The 18,860-nt window shown below is 43.8% G+C and overlaps 1 protein-coding gene across 1 annotated transcript; it reads left to right on the top strand.

Moving 5' to 3' along the window:
• Positions 1-213: 213 nt before the first annotated feature.
• LOC133418389 (zinc finger protein 665-like) lies at positions 214-17,240 on the top strand. The gene is made up of 3 exons (XM_061707031.1): positions 214-447; positions 2,088-2,241; positions 15,112-17,240. Exons 2-3 carry the CDS (start codon positions 2,113-2,115, stop codon positions 16,573-16,575), a joined length of 1,593 nt encoding a protein of 530 aa, XP_061563015.1. The 5' UTR covers positions 214-447; positions 2,088-2,112; the 3' UTR covers positions 16,576-17,240.
• Positions 17,241-18,860: the final 1,620 nt, after the last annotated feature.

Raw genomic sequence — 18,860 nt, 5'->3', positions numbered from 1 at the left:
TTCTGATGCTTTTAATTTGATTGGGTTTTGTTGTGTTCGAGACAAAGCCAATAAATAAATAAATAAATAAATATTATGACTTTATTTTGTATTTTTTGTCTTAGTTTGGCCCTAATACTCCGTCGTAGTAAGCTGATGTATTTCTCCTGATGTTTCACTCTGGTACAGTAGGTGGCGGTTTAACCAATAACGTTGATCCAGTCAACCTGGAGAAGAAGAGACGCTTCAGTTTGTCTAGGAGAGAAGATGTAACCACGAAACCGAGCCGTGAGTCTCTGTAGAGAAACCGATGGACTTGTCATTTTGGTTGTGACGGGTTTACGATCATTTGATGTCTCTGGTACTTTAATCCCACATTTTCCAGCAGCAACGCTCGAGTGGAGGCCACGTGTTTGCAGACAGGCCGGGATCAGAAGCAGAGCCAGTGTCATTTCAGTCAAAGCTAAGGTACGGCAAGGTTACTAGTCTCAGAACTGAACTACAGTATCAACCAACATGTCCAGGATACTCATCACAGAAGTCTGCTATGTAGCTTATGTGTGTGGTCAAGAAAACTGGAACTTTTTCAAACGCAGCCTGACTCACATCCTGCTATGAACACTACACTTATTTATGGTTCCGCGTTACACCAACAAAGAGCCTACGGCGTAGGGAACGCGTCACCGCGTACCTTACGCCGTAGGCTACGCCGTCGTTTTAACGCAGAACCATAATTCAGGCTTTACGTGCTGATAACGCAATACACATCCGTTTCGGCACCGACAGCAAGCGGCAGAGAGAGCAGAAGCGTATCTGACAAATGCAATTTAACTCATTATGTTCACTTTATTCACTACGTCAGTGCAACAATATCACAGGGACATCCCAGTTTAACTGAAAACAGTTAAAGTCCAAATGCAAAAAGGAAAGGGAGGGAGCAGAAGAAAGAAAGAAAGAAAGAGAGAGAGAGAGTAAAAAAAGTCAAATATTTATTTATTTAAAGGTTTAGATAACAGGGACAATGCACATTAATAACGCATTTAAACAAATATAAAATGTGCCGGAATTAGCCAAAAAGGCTATTTTGCATCCGCTGTCCCTGGACTGGTGTAAAAATAGTCAACCTAAAAGAAATAATTATTAGATACAATCAATAAAACATTTCTGAATAAAAAGGCTATATCAGAATAAAGATTAAGAGGTAAAAAACTAAGCTAAAATACATACACACACACACACACACACACACACACACAGGTTAACATAAGCTCAACAACAGACAATTGCTACAAACGAAAACAGAAACCACATGAAGCAGCAACAGTAATATCAACATTAATAACACAAGACACAGTAACACACTAACAGGCCAAGAACAAACAAGACAAAAGCACTAAACACAGAATAAAAAGCCATGCACAAAAAGCAACGGTGTAACTAGACAAACTAATAGGCAACATGACAGGCAGGACAGCAAGCCAGGAAAATTACCCACAAAAATTCAATGTTGACAGCCTTGGCCACTAATTAACCACTTTTTTAGATAAAATTTAAAAGAAGAATAATTTGATTGGTTTCTAATCTCAGTGGGTAGTAAGTTCCACTCACGAGCAGCCCTGATAGAAAATGCAGACTGGCTAAAAGCACTTTTCCTAAACTGGACCACACAATCCCTTAATTTCCCTTAAACAGATTTATAAGAGGGTATGGTGATTTGATATCTTACCTTAAGATGAACTTGCATAATTAATCCGTCAGTGGCTGACAGCCTCGTTAATATCTTGACTGGCATTCTTTCTTTGAAAAACAATTGCAGTGTCGCCTGCTTTCTTTTAATTTTTGTAAGTTTGTAAGTTAGTAACACTGCAAAGAGCGCTAAAAACGAGATTTATAGCGACCACTGTCGTCAGGGACGCTGGGACATTTCAAGATATGAGGGGGTACAAGTGTTGGGAAAGATAATACCTAGTGAAATCCATCATGTTGTTCTGATTTGCATTTGTAGTTATTTTATATGTATTAAATAATAGAATAATCAACACAAATAGACACAGAGTAATTCCATAAATGTATTTAAAAAAACAAAAAATTTACATTTTCCCCTGAAGCCAAGGTGTGGCGGCTGCCGTACCCATGGACGGCCCTGACCAGAACCAGAACCAGGAGATGGACCAGGACCAGAACCAGGAGATGGACCAGGACCAGAACCAGAACCAGGACCAGGACTCCGAGTCCAGCAGGACTAAAGCTGCTGGTCTGCAGGTCAGTGTTCAGAACCAGAACCAGAACCTGCTCGTTCTCGGTCCGTCTGTCTCCTGCTGACGAACCGAACCAGAATCGTACACTGATACAAATACTGTGCTTGATCTATTTAAAAAAGATAAATCAACTTTTTGCATGAGATTTTTATGTAGATCAAGAAAGACTAGTCTTTGTATAAACTACTTAATTTTTTGTACGTACAAAATTCATTTGCCGGTAAAGTCAACTTAATTTTTTAGTTTTCTTATTTTTTTTCCTTTTTTCTTTTTTCTCCTTTTTTCTTTTCTTTTCTTTTTAAAGTCAACTTAATTTCTATAAATAAAGTAAACTTAACACAATGACTTGCAAAATGTATTATTTACATACAAAAAATTAAGTAGTTTATACAAAGACTAGTCTTTCTTGATCTACATAATAATGTCATGCAAAAAGTTGACTTATTTTTTTTAAGTAGATCAAGCACAATATTTATCAGTGTGCTTGTTAAGGGAAAAAAAATGCACAATGTCTTGTTTTTTGAATAAATGCAGATTCAGTTCAAAACTAGATGTATTCATGTAAAGCAACAAACTTGATTTTTAATTGTTAATATCACAGATTTAAATGTTATATTTACATGCACTTAGACTTATTTTTTTCAGTGTAGAGACGCATGGAGAGCGTTTGCTCATTGGCAAGACATCACCCACATGTCGCCCTGGGATCAAATCAGATCCGGTTATATATTTTAAATGGGAGAGCAATTCAATCTTAACTTTAAAAATGAATATAAATAAGTTTCTTCTTTGATGTTTAGAGGTCTGTTGCTGCTGCAGGCCAGCCTATGGTTGCCACCTTTCAGAAATAGAAATAAGGAACGATTTCAGCAATTTTCACGAGCACCAAAAAAAAGGGACAGCCCCAAAACGTCTAAAATGTATATATTTTATATGAAAAAACAAAATGCTTTAATAGCATTGAACTTTCCTGACTGTACAGACAGCCGGAACCTGCGCATGATCATTGTAAATTAAACAAAGTCTGCCTGCATTGGGCAGTTAAACAGAACCGCACCTAAATTAAATGACAAAACGACAAATGTCTAAGACAAGAAGCTCCTTGTCTTTCAAAACTGTGCTAAGCCTTTAAGCCTTTATTTGTTATAATTTTGATTATTTAATTCTTTATTGATTTCATAAAATATTCAAATTTTTTTTTTGGGGGGGGTTTTCATAAGCTGTGGGCCATAATCATCAAAATTATAACAAATAAAGGCTTGAAATATCTCACTTCGCATGTAGTGGTAAATAATATATTTGTTTCACCTTTAGTTTAATTTACTGAAACAAATTAATTTTAGCAATATATATTAATTTTCCGACCTTCAGCTGTATATTATGATCAATAATTAAGACCATAATATATGTCCCGTATCACACCATATCAAGCTCAGGGGATGTTTCAGGTAAGAACTGTGCAACAGATGCCTGGCTCCTCTGGGATGTTATATTACGTTTGTGGAGGTTCCTGCAGCATGCTGTCTGACACACCTCCGGGACACCTCTGTTTCCTCTTTAGGACGAGGTGGGGTGTCTGTTTCCTCTTTAGGACGAGGTGGGGTGTCTGTTTCCTCTTTTAGGACGAGGTGGGGTGTCTGTTTCCTCTTTAGGACGGGGTGGGGTGTCTGTTTCCTCTTTAGGACGAGGTGGGGTGTCTGTTTCCTCTCTTAGGACGAGGTGGGGTGTCTGTTTCCTCTTTAGGACGGGGTGGGGTGTCTGTTTCCTCTTTAGGACGAGGTGGGGTGTCTGTTTCCTCTTTTAGGACGAGGTGGGGTGTCCGTTTCCTCTTTTAGGATGAGGTGGGGTGTCTGTTTCCTCTTTTAGGACGAGGTGGGGTGTCTGTTTCCTCTTTTAGGACGAGGTGGGGTGTCTGTTTCCTCTTTAGGACGAGGTGGGGTGTCTGCTTCCTCTTTAGGACGAGGTGGGGTGTCTGTTTCCTCTTTTAGGGCGAGGTGGGGTGTCTGTTTCCTCTTTTAGGACGAGGTGGGGTGTCTGTTTCCTCTTTTAGGACGAGGTGGGGTGTCTGTTTCCTCTTTTAGGACGAGGTGGGGTGTCTGTTTCCTCTTTAGGACGAGGTGGGGTGTCTGTTTCCTCTTTTAGGACGAGGTGGGGTGTCTGTTTCCTCTTTAGGACGAGGTGGGGTGTCTGTTTCCTCTTTTAGGACGAGGTGGGGTGTCTGTTTCCTCTTTAGGACGAGGTGGGGTGTCTGTTTCCTCTTTTAGGACGAGGTGGGGTGTCTGTTTCCTCTTTTAGGACGAGGTGGGGTGTCTGTTTCCTCTTTTAGGACGAGGTGGGGTGTCTGTTTCCTCTTTTAGGACGAGGTGGGGTGTCTGTTTCCTCTTTAGGACGAGGTGGGGTGTCTGTTTCCTCTTTAGGACGAGGTGGGGTGTCTGCTTCCTCTTTTAGGACGAGGTGGGGTGTCTGCTTCCTCTTTTAGGACGAGGTGGGGTGTCTGTTTCCTCTTTTAGGACGAGGTGGGGTGTCTGTTTCCTCTTAAGGACGAGGTGGGGTGTCTGTTTCCTCTTTTAGGACGAGGTGGGGTCTCTGTTTCCTCTTTTAGGACGAGGTGGGGTGTCTGTTTCCTCTTTTAGGACGAGGTGGGGTGTCTGTTTCCTCTTTTAGGACGAGGTGGGGTGTCTGTTTCCTCTTTTAGGACGAGGTGGGGTGTCTGTTTCCTCTTTAGGACGAGGTGGGGTGTCTGTTTCCTCTTTAGGACGAGGTGGGGTGTCTGCTTCCTCTTTTAGGACGAGGTGGGGTGTCTGCTTCCTCTTTTAGGACGAGGTGGGGTGTCTGTTTCCTCTTTTAGGACGAGGTGGGGTGTCTGTTTCCTCTTAAGGACGAGGTGGGGTGTCTGTTTCCTCTTTTAGGACGAGGTGGGGTGTCTGTTTCCTCTTTTAGGACGAGGTGGGGTGTCTGTTTCCTCTTTTAGGACGAGGTGGGGTGTCTGTTTCCTCTTTAGGACGAGGTGGGGTGTCTGTTTCCTCTTTTAGGACGAGGTGGGGTGTCTGTTTCCTCTTTTAGGACGAGGTGGGGTGTCTGTTTCCTCTTAAGGACGAGGTGGGGTGTCTGTTTCCTCTTTTAGGACGAGGTGGGGTCTCTGTTTCCTCTTTTAGGACGAGGTGGGGTGTCTGTTTCCTCTTTTAGGACGAGGTGGGGTCTCTGTTTCCTCTTTTAGGACGAGGTGGGGTGTCTGTTTCCTCTTAGGACGGGGTGGGGTGTCTGTTTCCTCTTTTAGGACGAGGTGGGGTCTCTGTTTCCTCTTTTAGGACGAGGTGGGGTGTCTGTTTCCTCTTAAGGACGAGGTGGGGTGTCTGTTTCCTCTTTTAGGACGAGGTGGGGTCTCTGTTTCCTCTTTTAGGACGAGGTGGGGTGTCTGTTTCCTCTTTTAGGACGAGGTGGGGTCTCTGTTTCCTCTTTTAGGACGAGGTGGGGTGTCCGTTTCCTCTTTTAGGGCGAGGTGGGGTGTCTGTTTCCTCTTTTAGGATGAGGTGGGGTGTCTGTTTCCTCTTTAGGACGAGGTGGGGTGTCTGGAGCCTCTTTTAGGGCGAGGTGGGGTGTCTGTTTCCTCTTTAGGACGAGGTGGGGTGTCTGGAGCCTCTTTTAGGACGAGGTGGGGTGTCTGTTTCCTCTTTTAGGATGAGGTGGGGTGTCTGTTTCCTCTTTAGGACGAGGTGGGGTGTCTGGAGCCTCTTTTAGGACGAGGTGGGGTGTCTGCTTCCTCTTTTAGGACGAGGTGGGGTGTCTGTTTCCTCTTTAGGACGAGGTGGGGTGTCTGTTTCCTCTTTAGGACGAGGTGGGGTGTCTGTTTCCTCTTTTAGGACGAGGTGGGGTGTCTGTTTCCTCTTTTAGGACGAGGTGGGGTGTCCGTTCCCTCTTTTAGGACGAGGTGGGGTGTCTGTTTCCTCTTTTAGGACGAGGTGGGGTGTCTGTTTCCTCTTTAGGACGAGGTGGGGTGTCTGTTTCCTCTTTAGGACGAGGTGGGGTGTCTGTTTCCTCTTTAGGACGAGGTGGGGTGTCTGTTTCCTCTTTTAGGACGAGGTGGGGTGTCTGTTTCCTCTTTAGGACGGGGTGGGGTGTCTGTTTCCTCTTTAGGACGAGGTGGGGTGTCTGTTTCCTCTCTTAGGACGAGGTGGGGTGTCTGTTTCCTCTTTAGGACGGGGTGGGGTGTCTGTTTCCTCTTTAGGACGAGGTGGGGTGTCTGTTTCCTCTTTTAGGACGAGGTGGGGTGTCCGTTTCCTCTTTTAGGATGAGGTGGGGTGTCTGTTTCCTCTTTTAGGACGAGGTGGGGTGTCTGTTTCCTCTTTTAGGACGAGGTGGGGTGTCTGTTTCCTCTTTAGGACGAGGTGGGGTGTCTGCTTCCTCTTTAGGACGAGGTGGGGTGTCTGTTTCCTCTTTTAGGGCGAGGTGGGGTGTCCGTTTCCTCTTTTAGGACGAGGTGGGGTGTCTGTTTCCTCTTTTAGGACGAGGTGGGGTGTCTGTTTCCTCTTTTAGGACGAGGTGGGGTGTCTGTTTCCTCTTTTAGGACGAGGTGGGGTGTCTGTTTCCTCTTTAGGACGAGGTGGGGTGTCTGTTTCCTCTTTTAGGACGAGGTGGGGTGTCTGTTTCCTCTTTAGGACGAGGTGGGGTGTCTGTTTCCTCTTTTAGGACGAGGTGGGGTGTCTGTTTCCTCTTTAGGACGAGGTGGGGTGTCTGTTTCCTCTTTTAGGACGAGGTGGGGTGTCTGTTTCCTCTTTTAGGACGAGGTGGGGTGTCTGTTTCCTCTTTTAGGACGAGGTGGGGTGTCTGTTTCCTCTTTTAGGACGAGGTGGGGTGTCTGTTTCCTCTTTAGGACGAGGTGGGGTGTCTGTTTCCTCTTTAGGACGAGGTGGGGTGTCTGCTTCCTCTTTTAGGACGAGGTGGGGTGTCTGCTTCCTCTTTTAGGACGAGGTGGGGTGTCTGTTTCCTCTTTTAGGACGAGGTGGGGTGTCTGTTTCCTCTTAAGGACGAGGTGGGGTGTCTGTTTCCTCTTTTAGGACGAGGTGGGGTCTCTGTTTCCTCTTTTAGGACGAGGTGGGGTGTCTGTTTCCTCTTTTAGGACGAGGTGGGGTGTCTGTTTCCTCTTTTAGGACGAGGTGGGGTGTCTGTTTCCTCTTTTAGGACGAGGTGGGGTGTCTGTTTCCTCTTTAGGACGAGGTGGGGTGTCTGTTTCCTCTTTAGGACGAGGTGGGGTGTCTGCTTCCTCTTTTAGGACGAGGTGGGGTGTCTGCTTCCTCTTTTAGGACGAGGTGGGGTGTCTGTTTCCTCTTTTAGGACGAGGTGGGGTGTCTGTTTCCTCTTAAGGACGAGGTGGGGTGTCTGTTTCCTCTTTTAGGACGAGGTGGGGTGTCTGTTTCCTCTTTTAGGACGAGGTGGGGTGTCTGTTTCCTCTTTTAGGACGAGGTGGGGTGTCTGTTTCCTCTTTAGGACGAGGTGGGGTGTCTGTTTCCTCTTTTAGGACGAGGTGGGGTGTCTGTTTCCTCTTTTAGGACGAGGTGGGGTGTCTGTTTCCTCTTAAGGACGAGGTGGGGTGTCTGTTTCCTCTTTTAGGACGAGGTGGGGTCTCTGTTTCCTCTTTTAGGACGAGGTGGGGTGTCTGTTTCCTCTTTTAGGACGAGGTGGGGTCTCTGTTTCCTCTTTTAGGACGAGGTGGGGTGTCTGTTTCCTCTTAGGACGGGGTGGGGTGTCTGTTTCCTCTTTTAGGACGAGGTGGGGTCTCTGTTTCCTCTTTTAGGACGAGGTGGGGTGTCTGTTTCCTCTTAAGGACGAGGTGGGGTGTCTGTTTCCTCTTTTAGGACGAGGTGGGGTCTCTGTTTCCTCTTTTAGGACGAGGTGGGGTGTCTGTTTCCTCTTTTAGGACGAGGTGGGGTCTCTGTTTCCTCTTTTAGGACGAGGTGGGGTGTCCGTTTCCTCTTTTAGGGCGAGGTGGGGTGTCTGTTTCCTCTTTTAGGACGGGGTGGGGTGTCCGTTTCCTCTTTTAGGACGAGGTGGGGTGTCTGTTTCCTCTTTTAGGATGAGGTGGGGTGTCTGTTTCCTCTTTAGGACGAGGTGGGGTGTCTGGAGCCTCTTTTAGGGCGAGGTGGGGTGTCTGTTTCCTCTTTAGGACGAGGTGGGGTGTCTGGAGCCTCTTTTAGGACGAGGTGGGGTGTCTGTTTCCTCTTTTAGGATGAGGTGGGGTGTCTGTTTCCTCTTTAGGACGAGGTGGGGTGTCTGGAGCCTCTTTTAGGACGAGGTGGGGTGTCTGCTTCCTCTTTTAGGACGAGGTGGGGTGTCTGTTTCCTCTTTAGGACGAGGTGGGGTGTCTGTTTCCTCTTTAGGACGAGGTGGGGTGTCTGTTTCCTCTTTTAGGACGAGGTGGGGTGTCTGTTTCCTCTTTTAGGACGAGGTGGGGTGTCCGTTCCCTCTTTTAGGACGAGGTGGGGTGTCTGTTTCCTCTTTTAGGACGAGGTGGGGTGTCTGTTTCCTCTTTAGGACGAGGTGGGGTGTCTGTTTCCTCTTTAGGACGAGGTGGGGTGTCTGTTTCCTCTTTTAGGACGAGGTGGGGTGTCTGTTTCCTCTTAAGGACGAGGTGGGGTGTCTGTTTCCTCTTTTAGGACGAGGTGGGGTGTCTGTTTCCTCTTTAGGACGAGGTGGGGTGTCTGTTTCCTCTTTGAGGACATGGTGGGGTGTCTGTTTCCTCTTTAGGACGAGGTGGGGTGTCTGTTTCCTCTTTTAGGACGGGGTGGGGTGTCTGTTTCCTCTTTTAGGACGAGGTGGGGTGTCTGTTTCCTCTTTTAGGACGAGGTGGGGTGTCTGTTTCCTCTTTTAGGACGAGGTGGGGTGTCTGTTTCCTCTTTAGGACGAGGTGGGGTGTCCGTTTCCTCTTTTAGGACGAGGTGGGGTGTCTGTTTCCTCCTTTAGGACGAGGTGGGGTGTCCGTTTCCTCTTTAGGACGAGGTGGGGTGTCCGTTTCCTCTTTTAGGACGAGGTGGGGTGTCTGTTTCCTCTTTAGGACGAGGTGGGGTGTCCGTTTCCTCTTTTAGGACGAGGTGGGGTGTCTGTTTCCTCTTTAGGACGAGGTGGGGTGTCTGTTTCCTCTTTAGGGCGAGGTGGGGTGTCCGTTTCCTCTTTTAGGACGAGGTGGGGTGTCTGTTTCCTCTTTAGGACGAGGTGGGGTATCTGTTTCCTCTTTTAGGACGGGGTGGGGTGTCTGTTTCCTCTTTTAGGACGGGGTGGGGTGTCTGTTTCCTCTTTTAGGACGAGGTGGGGTGTCTGTTTCCTCTTTTAGGACGAGGTGGGGTGTCTGTTTCCTCTTTTAGGACGGGGTGGGGTGTCTGTTTCCTCTTTAGGACGAGGTGGGGTATCTGTTTCCTCTTTTAGGACGGGGTGGGGTGTCTGTTTCCTCTTTTAGGACGGGGTGGGGTGTCTGTTTCCTCTTTTAGGACGAGGTGGGGTGTCTGTTTCCTCTTTTAGGACGAGGTGGGGTGTCTGTTTCCTCTTTTAGGACGAGGTGGGGTGTCTGTTTCCTCTTTAGGACGAGGTGGGGTGTCTGGAGCCTCTGTAGACATCTTAACTTCTTTTTTTTTTTTTTTTTTTTTTTTGTTTAAAGCCGCGTGTGTCGGTGCAGTGAGCAGCAGTGAGAGGTAAAGGCTGATTTATGGACCGCGTTAGACCAATGCAGAGCCTACGCCGTACGTTGCGCGTCGCCGCGTACCCTACGGCGTAGGCTCTGCGTCCATTTAACGCGGAACCATAATTTAAGCTTAACTAGGCAACGGAGCGCGAAGGGACGGGCCATCTGCAGGGCAGGCAGAGAGCGCACCAACACATGTTGCTGTCTTTAATATATCCTGTCCTTTATTTTGTTCATTATTGTTAGTTCGTTGTTCATGTGTGTGCGTGTGTGACAGACGTGCATGGGACAATTGTGAAATACAGAAAAAACTGCGTTCCGTATTGAACCAATACGGAACGCAACTTTTAATTCCCAATTAAGTAACAATTCCGCATTTCAAGGGATGAGTGGCAAGCCTATGTTTAGAGGTCTGTTGCTGTTGCGGTCCAGCCAGCCTGCATTCGTGCTTACGTGGTCAAATCAGCCGCTCCTAAATGTTCATGTGCGCTCCGATTTCAGCCTTGACGGCAGATGAATGAATGCGGCTCAGAAACGAAAAGATATGTTTGGTTTTAGTAAAATGCTGTGCTCAGGCAGTCTGCAATGGCCCAGATGGGAGACACGTGTAGCTCAGTGATTCACTTTTATTTTGAATCCACTCTATATTCTTGTGGTCCGTTCTCCTATATGTTCCCCCTCTAACCTGGTACATACATAGGTTCCTCTAAACATCTGTTCCTGCTACAGTTTTAACTAAAAGAAAATGCAGAAAATGTCAGAAAAATAAAAACGTAATAAAGCTAACTGGGTAGTTTTCAATTTTAGGTCTGTAGTCATTCATGGATAAAACAAGCAGCACTGGTGCCTAATGTGCTCCAATACAGTAGGTCTCATAATTTTATTTTGAACACTGCCAAATCTCATAAAGACTTTAACTTAAAACTTAACTAGAACTTAAAATGTGCTTGACACAAATGAAAGTTCAATTGAAACACGTGGGAAAAACACCTAACCTTTAAGTGATGTGTGTTATCAGGTGTAATGGCATTTTTAGGTTAGAAATAAGAAAACGTCTTGGTAAGATCCTTAGTTTTTTGAGTGAAGGCAGTGAGAGAACAAATTGTAATGTTCAAACAAATCCTGTTTCTGATTTGTATTTTTCTTTATTTTTTATAATTTATTTATTGTTTATTTATTTTATTGTTCTGACAGCTCAGGTCCCTTTTAAACAACCTCTTTTGTGCACTTTATTTTTTATATATTTGGCAGATGTAAAGCATACATGTGTATGTTTTCTGTGTTAGTCCATTTAGTTTTTTTTTAATCAATACTTTAAAAGCTCAGGGATGTTCAAGGAGCAACCTGTTTGTGAACTTTCTGAAGATTATCTGCACTGTGAATTTGCACTGTCAGTTCTGTTTTTGAATGGTTGGAATGTAATGCTTTTTTTTTTTTTATCTGATTCATCGATTAATCGAATCGACAGAGTAATCGATTTATTAAAATAATCGTTAGTTGCAGCTAGGGATGTCACGATGACAGATTTTCTTGGTACGATTATTGTCAGAGAAATAATCACGATTTAACGATTATCACGATTATTATGTATTAATTAATTTCACACTATGAATGTGTAAAATCACATGAACACTCCTTGGAGATCTTTAAATGTCATTTATTTTCCATGCCAAATATTAGCAACAAAGAAAAGTAACCAAAAAGTACAACATTAATGACAATAATACCATTGGAATTAAACAAAAATCACTTCTGTGTTAATCATCCACAGCAGGATTTCCCTTTTGGGTAATAACGTTTCAAATGCTACATGCAAACTGTAAACTGTATTACAAAAATGTTTCTGAACATTTCTTTTGGACCTGAGAAGATAATTTTTAAACAGGAAAAAACATCTAACTAGCTTTTGACTTATAGCTGCCCTCTGAAACATAAATAATACTGTAACAGTGAAAATAAACAAGACCACATCTGAAATTAAATACAAGCTAGCTATGTATTTCCTTTTGGAACAAAAAAAGTGGTGAAAGCCTGCAGGACAGGAGCCACCTGCAGAAGACTTGCTTCAAGTCCTTTCAGTTCAGGTTAAAGTGCAGGAATGTCAGCTACGTGCTTACGTCAAGGACTGGGGGCGGGGCTGGGGACGGTGTTACTGAACAACCAAAGCAGAATAAACACGGAAGAGCCGTTTTTTAAACAACGGAGCGTTGAAGACGGCGGTTAAGTTAGCAGACTCTTTTATTATTACATCCATTTATTTAATAATGGATGTAAAACAGAAGCAGCAGTGGTCTACGGCAGTGATTCTTAACCATAGGGCCGCGGCCCACACTTGGGCCGCGAGCGCCATCTAGTGGGCCGCCAAAAAAATTCAGTTTTGTACGTGTGGGCCGCGGGACTGCATAGCAACTCCCGACCAAATGAGGAGAAGAAGACACTCAGCTAGTACGTGTAATAGTAAGAGAAATGGTGTGTATTTACAGAAAAAATCATTTATTTTGCACAGAGTTCGTTAAGATCCACCAGGATCAGGGATTCTACGGCGTAGGCTCTGCGTCGATTTACGCGGAACCATAATTCAGGCTTGAAGCCACCATGAGAAGGGGGAAGGGGGGCGTGATTTGCCAGTGATTGCCCGGCGGCGGCTCCGCAGAGGCGGGCCGGAGAGCCGGAGGAACCGCCCGACTGAGCGGGAGCCGACGCGTCCCCGCGGCCGCGGAACCCGCTGCCGCTCGGGCGGCGGCGGGTTCCGTCGTTACTGCTGAAGGATGGTAGATGCGTGGGGTGAAGTGTCTGCTGGACTGGACTGTTGTTGCAAAAGCATCGGAAAGTGACTGGGCTGCAGCGCGGAGACCTGCGGGCTCGTCCCCGTCGCAGCTGATCAGGCTCGGATGAAGCCCGACACGCTGAGTCCTGACAACTGATTAATTTAATATCTTAAATAAATAAAATCTTAAAACACCCATGTTTGAGTCCAGATACAGCTGTGAGGCAGCTTTCTCCACAATGAACATAATTAAAACTAAATATGAGCACCTTCTCATGTGTATGAGAACCTGACACCATCCAGCCCAGATTTAAAGTCCTGGCAGGAGAAATTAGAGCTCAGTTCTCTCACTGAACGACAGAAAGTGGGGGCATACGATTATGGGGAAGAAAGACAAACTGCAAAACTGTTCAATTGTTAAGATGTGTTTATATTCATTTATTATAAAAATGTGTTGAGACAATTAACAAAGAAAAGGGGAAATTCAAACTGCTGGTAGAGAAATAAAATAAGATAGCATTTGAAAAATAAGATAAAATCAATTTTATTTTTAAGAGAAAAAAATATGTGTAATTCAAGTTACACATGTTAAGTGTTAAATATAATATATGAATATGAATATATGTGAATATATACACACACATAATATATATATATATATATATATATATATATATATATATATATATATATATATATATATATACATACATACATATATACACATATATATATATATATATATATATATATATATATATATTATGATGTTCTGGACCTTCGCTTGAGTAAATCTTCTCTAAATGGACCTCTTAAAGTTTTAGTTGAATACCCCAGCTATACAATTTTAATATTTAATGGGCCCCGGGCCACTCTGTACTGGAAAAATTGGGCCCCAATGTCAGAAAGGTTAAGAACCCCTGGTCTACGGTACAATCCATCAACAGAGCCCGCGACGGAGCGCAGCCTCGCGTCCGAGCCCGCTCCCAGCCCGTCCCCCGCGGGCCGGGGATTTTTATTAAATAAATGGATTTATTTCGGCAATGTTTACACACTGATAACCCCTTCCTCATTTTTGCTGTACCCATAATAATCCCACACAGCTGATTTTATCCGCTTTTTGGGGGGAATAACTCTTCATCCATGCTTCACTTCAGCTGCTCCGCCTCCGCTTGTGTAACTTTATTTTCGTTCCGTGCGAGTTGCGCTGATCTGTCTATGGTTCCGGGTCCCGGCGTAATCTTTGGAAAGTGACGATGTTTAGGAGTCTTCACGAATAATTAATCGTGCCGTTTAAAATCGCGGTTAATAGTGAAAACAAGTAATCGTGACATCCCTAGTTGCAGCCCTACATACAGTATAGTGTTGTTGCATATGTCAGATCTAAGGATGTCAAAGGTCACATCAAGCTAAGTTTGATTCTTGCTTGTTCACACGTTTCACCCAAACAACAGCTATCAGTACCCATACTGGAGTTACATGCTCCACTAACTGGTGCCTAATCAGTACAGAATTCACTTTACCAGTCTGAACTTACACTTTTGACTGCCTCTACCACTGTGCTCCACTGGTTTCAATCAGAATATTGTGTCTTCAAAGTCTATTTAGGAGCAAGAGTATCCGAAATCAAAAGCCTCACAGTCAGTCAAGATTAGAGACACATACATTCAGAAAATTATCGTGCTGATGATGTTACAAGAGGCTTATCCCTGTCAGATACTTTCCTCCCTAACAGATGGATCAATGCCCCAGCTTTTTTATGCAAACCTCCAATACTTGGCCTACACCTGAAACTGTTGTATCTGTTGATGACCAAATTGAATTGAAACAGTCTGTCTGTTACAGTGTTAACATCGCTGTTACTGTGCCAAATCCTGACAGTTTAAAAACTTACCAAGAATTACTGGATGCCACTGCCCAGTCTCTTTCCAGACAGACCACTGTAAATCCAACTGCAGCTGAATGTCTGAATTATGAACAAGAAATCCTCTAAAAAGCCACAAAACGATAGCTTTCGGGTGTTTCCGCAGCTTTCACCACTTACACTTTTGTTCTGACCTACCGAGATGTTTTTATTTTAATGTTTTTGTCTGTAAAGAACTAGTTGTGACAGGACATGGTTAATATGAGCCCTAGAAAATAAGAATTCATTGTTTCACTGGAAACACCATGATATGAAGCTATTGAATACTTAATAGGCTTTTTTCCCACTATGGGAGTTTTTACCTGCCAATGTTTATATAATAATTGCTCGGGGGTTTATGTTTATGTTTATGTTTATGTTCATGTTCTGGATCTCTGGAAAGCGTCTAGAGACAACATCTGTTGTATAAGACGCTATATAAATAAAATTAAATAAAATTGAATTGAAATACAACTGAATAAACTTTTGACAGGTCAACCGACAACAGGATCTAAGTCTCTTTCTTTCTTTACAGAAACGTAAAGGCAAAGAGAGGCCCACAGGTTACTACCCCTGTGATCAGTGTGAGAAAGTCCTCACCACTTCATCAACCCTGAAGAGCCATAAGAGGATTCACACTGGAGAGAAGCCGTACAAATGTGATCAGTGTGGGGCAGCTTTTGCTGAATCGCGTACTTTAAGAACTCACCAACGTATTCACACTGGAGAGAAGCCGTACAAATGTGATCAGTGTGGGGCAGCTTTTTCTGAAGCGGGTCATTTTAGAAGTCACCAACGTGTTCACACTGGAGAGAAGCCGTACAAATGTGATCAGTGTGGGGCAGCTTTTGCTGAATCGGGTCATTTAAGTAGTCACCAACTTATTCACACTGGAGAGAAGGCGTACAAATGTGATCAGTGTGGGGCAGCTTTTAATCAATCGAGTAATTTAAGAAGTCACCAACGTATTCACACTGGAGAGAGGCCATACAAGTGTGATCAGTGTGGGGCAGCTTTTACTCAATCAGGTACTTTAACGAAACACAGACGTATTCACACTGGAGAGAAGCCGTACAGATGTGATCAGTGTGGGGCAGCTTTTACTGAATCGGGTACTTTAAGAACTCACCAACGTATTCACACTGGAGAGAAGCCGTACAAATGTGATCAGTGTGGGGCGGCTTTTGCAAAATCAGATGATTTAACGAAGCACCAACGTGTTCACAGTGGAGAGAAGCCGTACAGATGTGATCAATGTGGGGCAGCTTTTACTAAATCGGGTAATTTGAGAAGTCACCAACGTGTTCACACTGGAGAGAAGCCGTACAAATGTGATCAGTGTGGGGCAGCTTTTAGTAGATCAGGTGCTTTAAGAAGTCACAAACGTGTTCACACTGGAGAGAAGCCGTACAAATGTGATCAGTGTGGGGCGGCTTTTACTGAATCGGGTCCTTTAAGAAGTCACCAACGTGTTCACACTGGAGAGAAGCCTTACAAATGTGATCAGTGTGGGGCAGCTTTTTCTGAAGCGGGTCATTTTAGAAGTCACCAACGTGTTCACACTGGAGAGAAGCCGTACAAATGTGATCAGTGTGGGGCAGCTTTTGCTGCATCGGGTAATTTAAGAAGTCACCAACGTGTTCACACTGGAGAGAAGCCTTACAAATGTGATCAGTGTGGGGCAGCTTTTAATCAATTGAGTACTTTAAGAAGTCACCAACGTGTTCACACTGGAGAGAAGCCGTACAAATGTGGTCAATGTGGGGCAGCTTTTACTAAATTGGGTAATTTAAGAAGTCACCAACGTGTTCACACTGGAGAGAAGCCTTACAAATGTGATCAGTGTGGGGCAGCTTTTAATCAATTGAGTACTTTAAGAACTCACCAATGTGTTCACACTGGAAAGAAGCCGTACAAATGTGGTCAATGTGGGGCAGCTTTTACTAAATTGGGTAATTTAAGAAGTCATCAACGTGTTCACACTGGAGAGAAGCCGTAGAAATGGGATCAGTGTGGGGCAGCTTTTGCCAGATCAGATAGTTTAGGAAGTCACAATTGTATTTAGATTGGATAAAATGTGTGTATGATGAGTGAGGCATTCAGATGGCACAAACATGTTAGAAAAAAACAGTGATAGAAATGTGTTTAATCTTTTGTTCTGAGAGAAAGAAATCTGAAGGTGTAATTCTAATAAGTTCAGTTTTATATTCGCTTTTTAAAAATGGTTCTGCTTCTATTGACACATTAGTAACTTGTTTTGTAATATTTTTATATTTTACTCTAACATTTTTCACCAGTTTTTGTCATTGTATTGTTAATAAAGAGAAATAAAGTTATATATTTTTTGTTGGATTTCAGCTTCCTGCTCAGTAAAACCATAGTAAACAAACAGGAAGTCAATGTCATAATGTTTGAACACTGTCCCACTGTCATGCCTTGTTCATGTGATTTTATCACTATAGATGAATGATGGTTCTTGATTTAATTTTATCTGAGGGATGTAAGAAAAAAATGCTTTACTAATGACACCCTCTGATTCAGACCAGCTGGTCAACTGTAAAAGTGAGTGAATGCTGTCATAGACTTACAAAGCTAATGACAATTTAAAGGGGACCTATTATGGCATTTAATGTATATTTTAAACAGGCCTTGAATGTCTTAAACAATCAAAAACTTGTTTTTTCTACATAAATTAGAAATTCAGACTCTGGGCCATGTCTCTTTTTTTTACTGCTTGTAACCTTCTTCTCTATGAGGGATTCTAAGGGGCGGGGCTATGATAATGAGGCTCTGTGCTGATTGGCTGCCTGAATGACGTGTAGCAGGGGAGGGAACAAAGCCTCGCTCCGGCAGAAGAGCAGCGGCTGCGTACACAAAGCGTGTCCCATGCGAGCGAGCGTCAGCGACAAAATCAATTCCATTGCTTAATTTTTTTTGTATTGGACTGTCCTAACTGGCCGCGAGTTTAACGGTTTCAGTGTGGACAGAGAGTGTCCGATGTCACGCAGCTCGACGCGATCATGCAGTTATGACACGGTGTAAACGACTCCCTGGGATTTCCTTTCCTTCCTTGGGGATCCGCATTCGGTACATCTCTATCTTTAGGAATTTAACATATGGCCACTAATACTGGTACTTCTGTGAGGTTGTTGAGCTGGAATATTAAAGGCATGGGGAGTCCAATTAAGAGATCGAGAATATTTGCTCACCTGAGACGTCTTAAAGCTGACTTAGTGTTCCTTCAGGAAACCCACATGCGCACCAAAGACCAGGTCAGACTTAAATGTCCCTGGGTTTCTGAGGTGTTTCACTCTGATTTCAACTCTAAGGCCAGGGGGGTTGCTATATTAATTGGTAAGTCAATGCAGTTTTCAGCATCTAAGGTGATTTCAGACAAAAACGGCAGATACTTAATTGTGGCGGGTACGCTATTTCATATTCCCATATTATTAGTTAATATATATGCCCCCAATTTTGACAACCCACACTTTATGAACAAGCTTTTTGAATGTCTCCCCTCATTGAACGACAGTCTTCTTATAATTGGCGGGGATATGAACTGCGTAATTGACCCCAAACTAGACCGCTCCAGCCCACGAAATCTGACTCCTTCTTCAATGTCGAGGTCTCTTTCAGATTTTGTGTCCAAGAACGGTTGCACCGATCCTTGGAGATTTTATAACCCTTGTACCAAAAAATATTCCTTCTTTTCTCAGATGCATCAATCTTTCTCTCGGATTGATTATTATTTTATTGATGCTAAACTAATTCCCAAAGTACTGTCTGTTGATTATCATCCTATTGTGATCTCCGACCACGCTCCTCTTTCTTTGGATATTCAGTTCTCTTCACAGCCACGCTACTCAACATCTTGGAGGTTCAATACATTACTTCTCTCAGATGATAAGTTCACCAATTTTATTACAACTAAAATTGATGATTACATCTCTATAAATCAAAATGATATGGAACCAATTTCATCTTCACTGCTGTGGGAATCATTAAAAGCATATTTGCGGGGACAAATTATCTCCTTCTCTGCTCACTTGAATAAGTCCCGGAAAGCCAAATTACAAGAACTCTCTATTAAGATCACAAAATTGGACCAACAACTTGCTACAACAACTTGCTCTCCCAGTTTTCTTAAGCAACGTGTCGATTTACAGACTGAATTTGATCTCCTTACCACTAATGACGCAGAGCGACTTCTCTTACGATCACGCTCCGTATATTATGAACATGGAGACAAGGCAAGTCGGCTCATGGCTCATCAGCTACGTCGCC

This window comes from Cololabis saira, chromosome 18 (genome assembly GCF_033807715.1).
Source record: "Cololabis saira isolate AMF1-May2022 chromosome 18, fColSai1.1, whole genome shotgun sequence".
In the NCBI taxonomy this organism is placed as follows: Eukaryota; Metazoa; Chordata; class Actinopteri; order Beloniformes; family Belonidae; genus Cololabis; species Cololabis saira.
This window is presented reverse-complemented; position numbering and strand designations above follow the sequence as displayed.

What these genes read in the sequence shown, in the direction of transcription:
- LOC133418389 (XM_061707031.1), top strand. Translation starts at nt 2,113, where the DNA reads ATGGACGGCCCTGACCAGAACCAGAACCAGGAGATGGACCAGGACCAG. An exon ending in CTAAAGCTGCTGGTCTGCAG is followed by an intron (nt 2,242 to 15,111) that starts GTCAGTGTTCAG and finishes CTTTCTTTACAG; the next exon opens with AAACGTAAAGGCAAAGAGAG.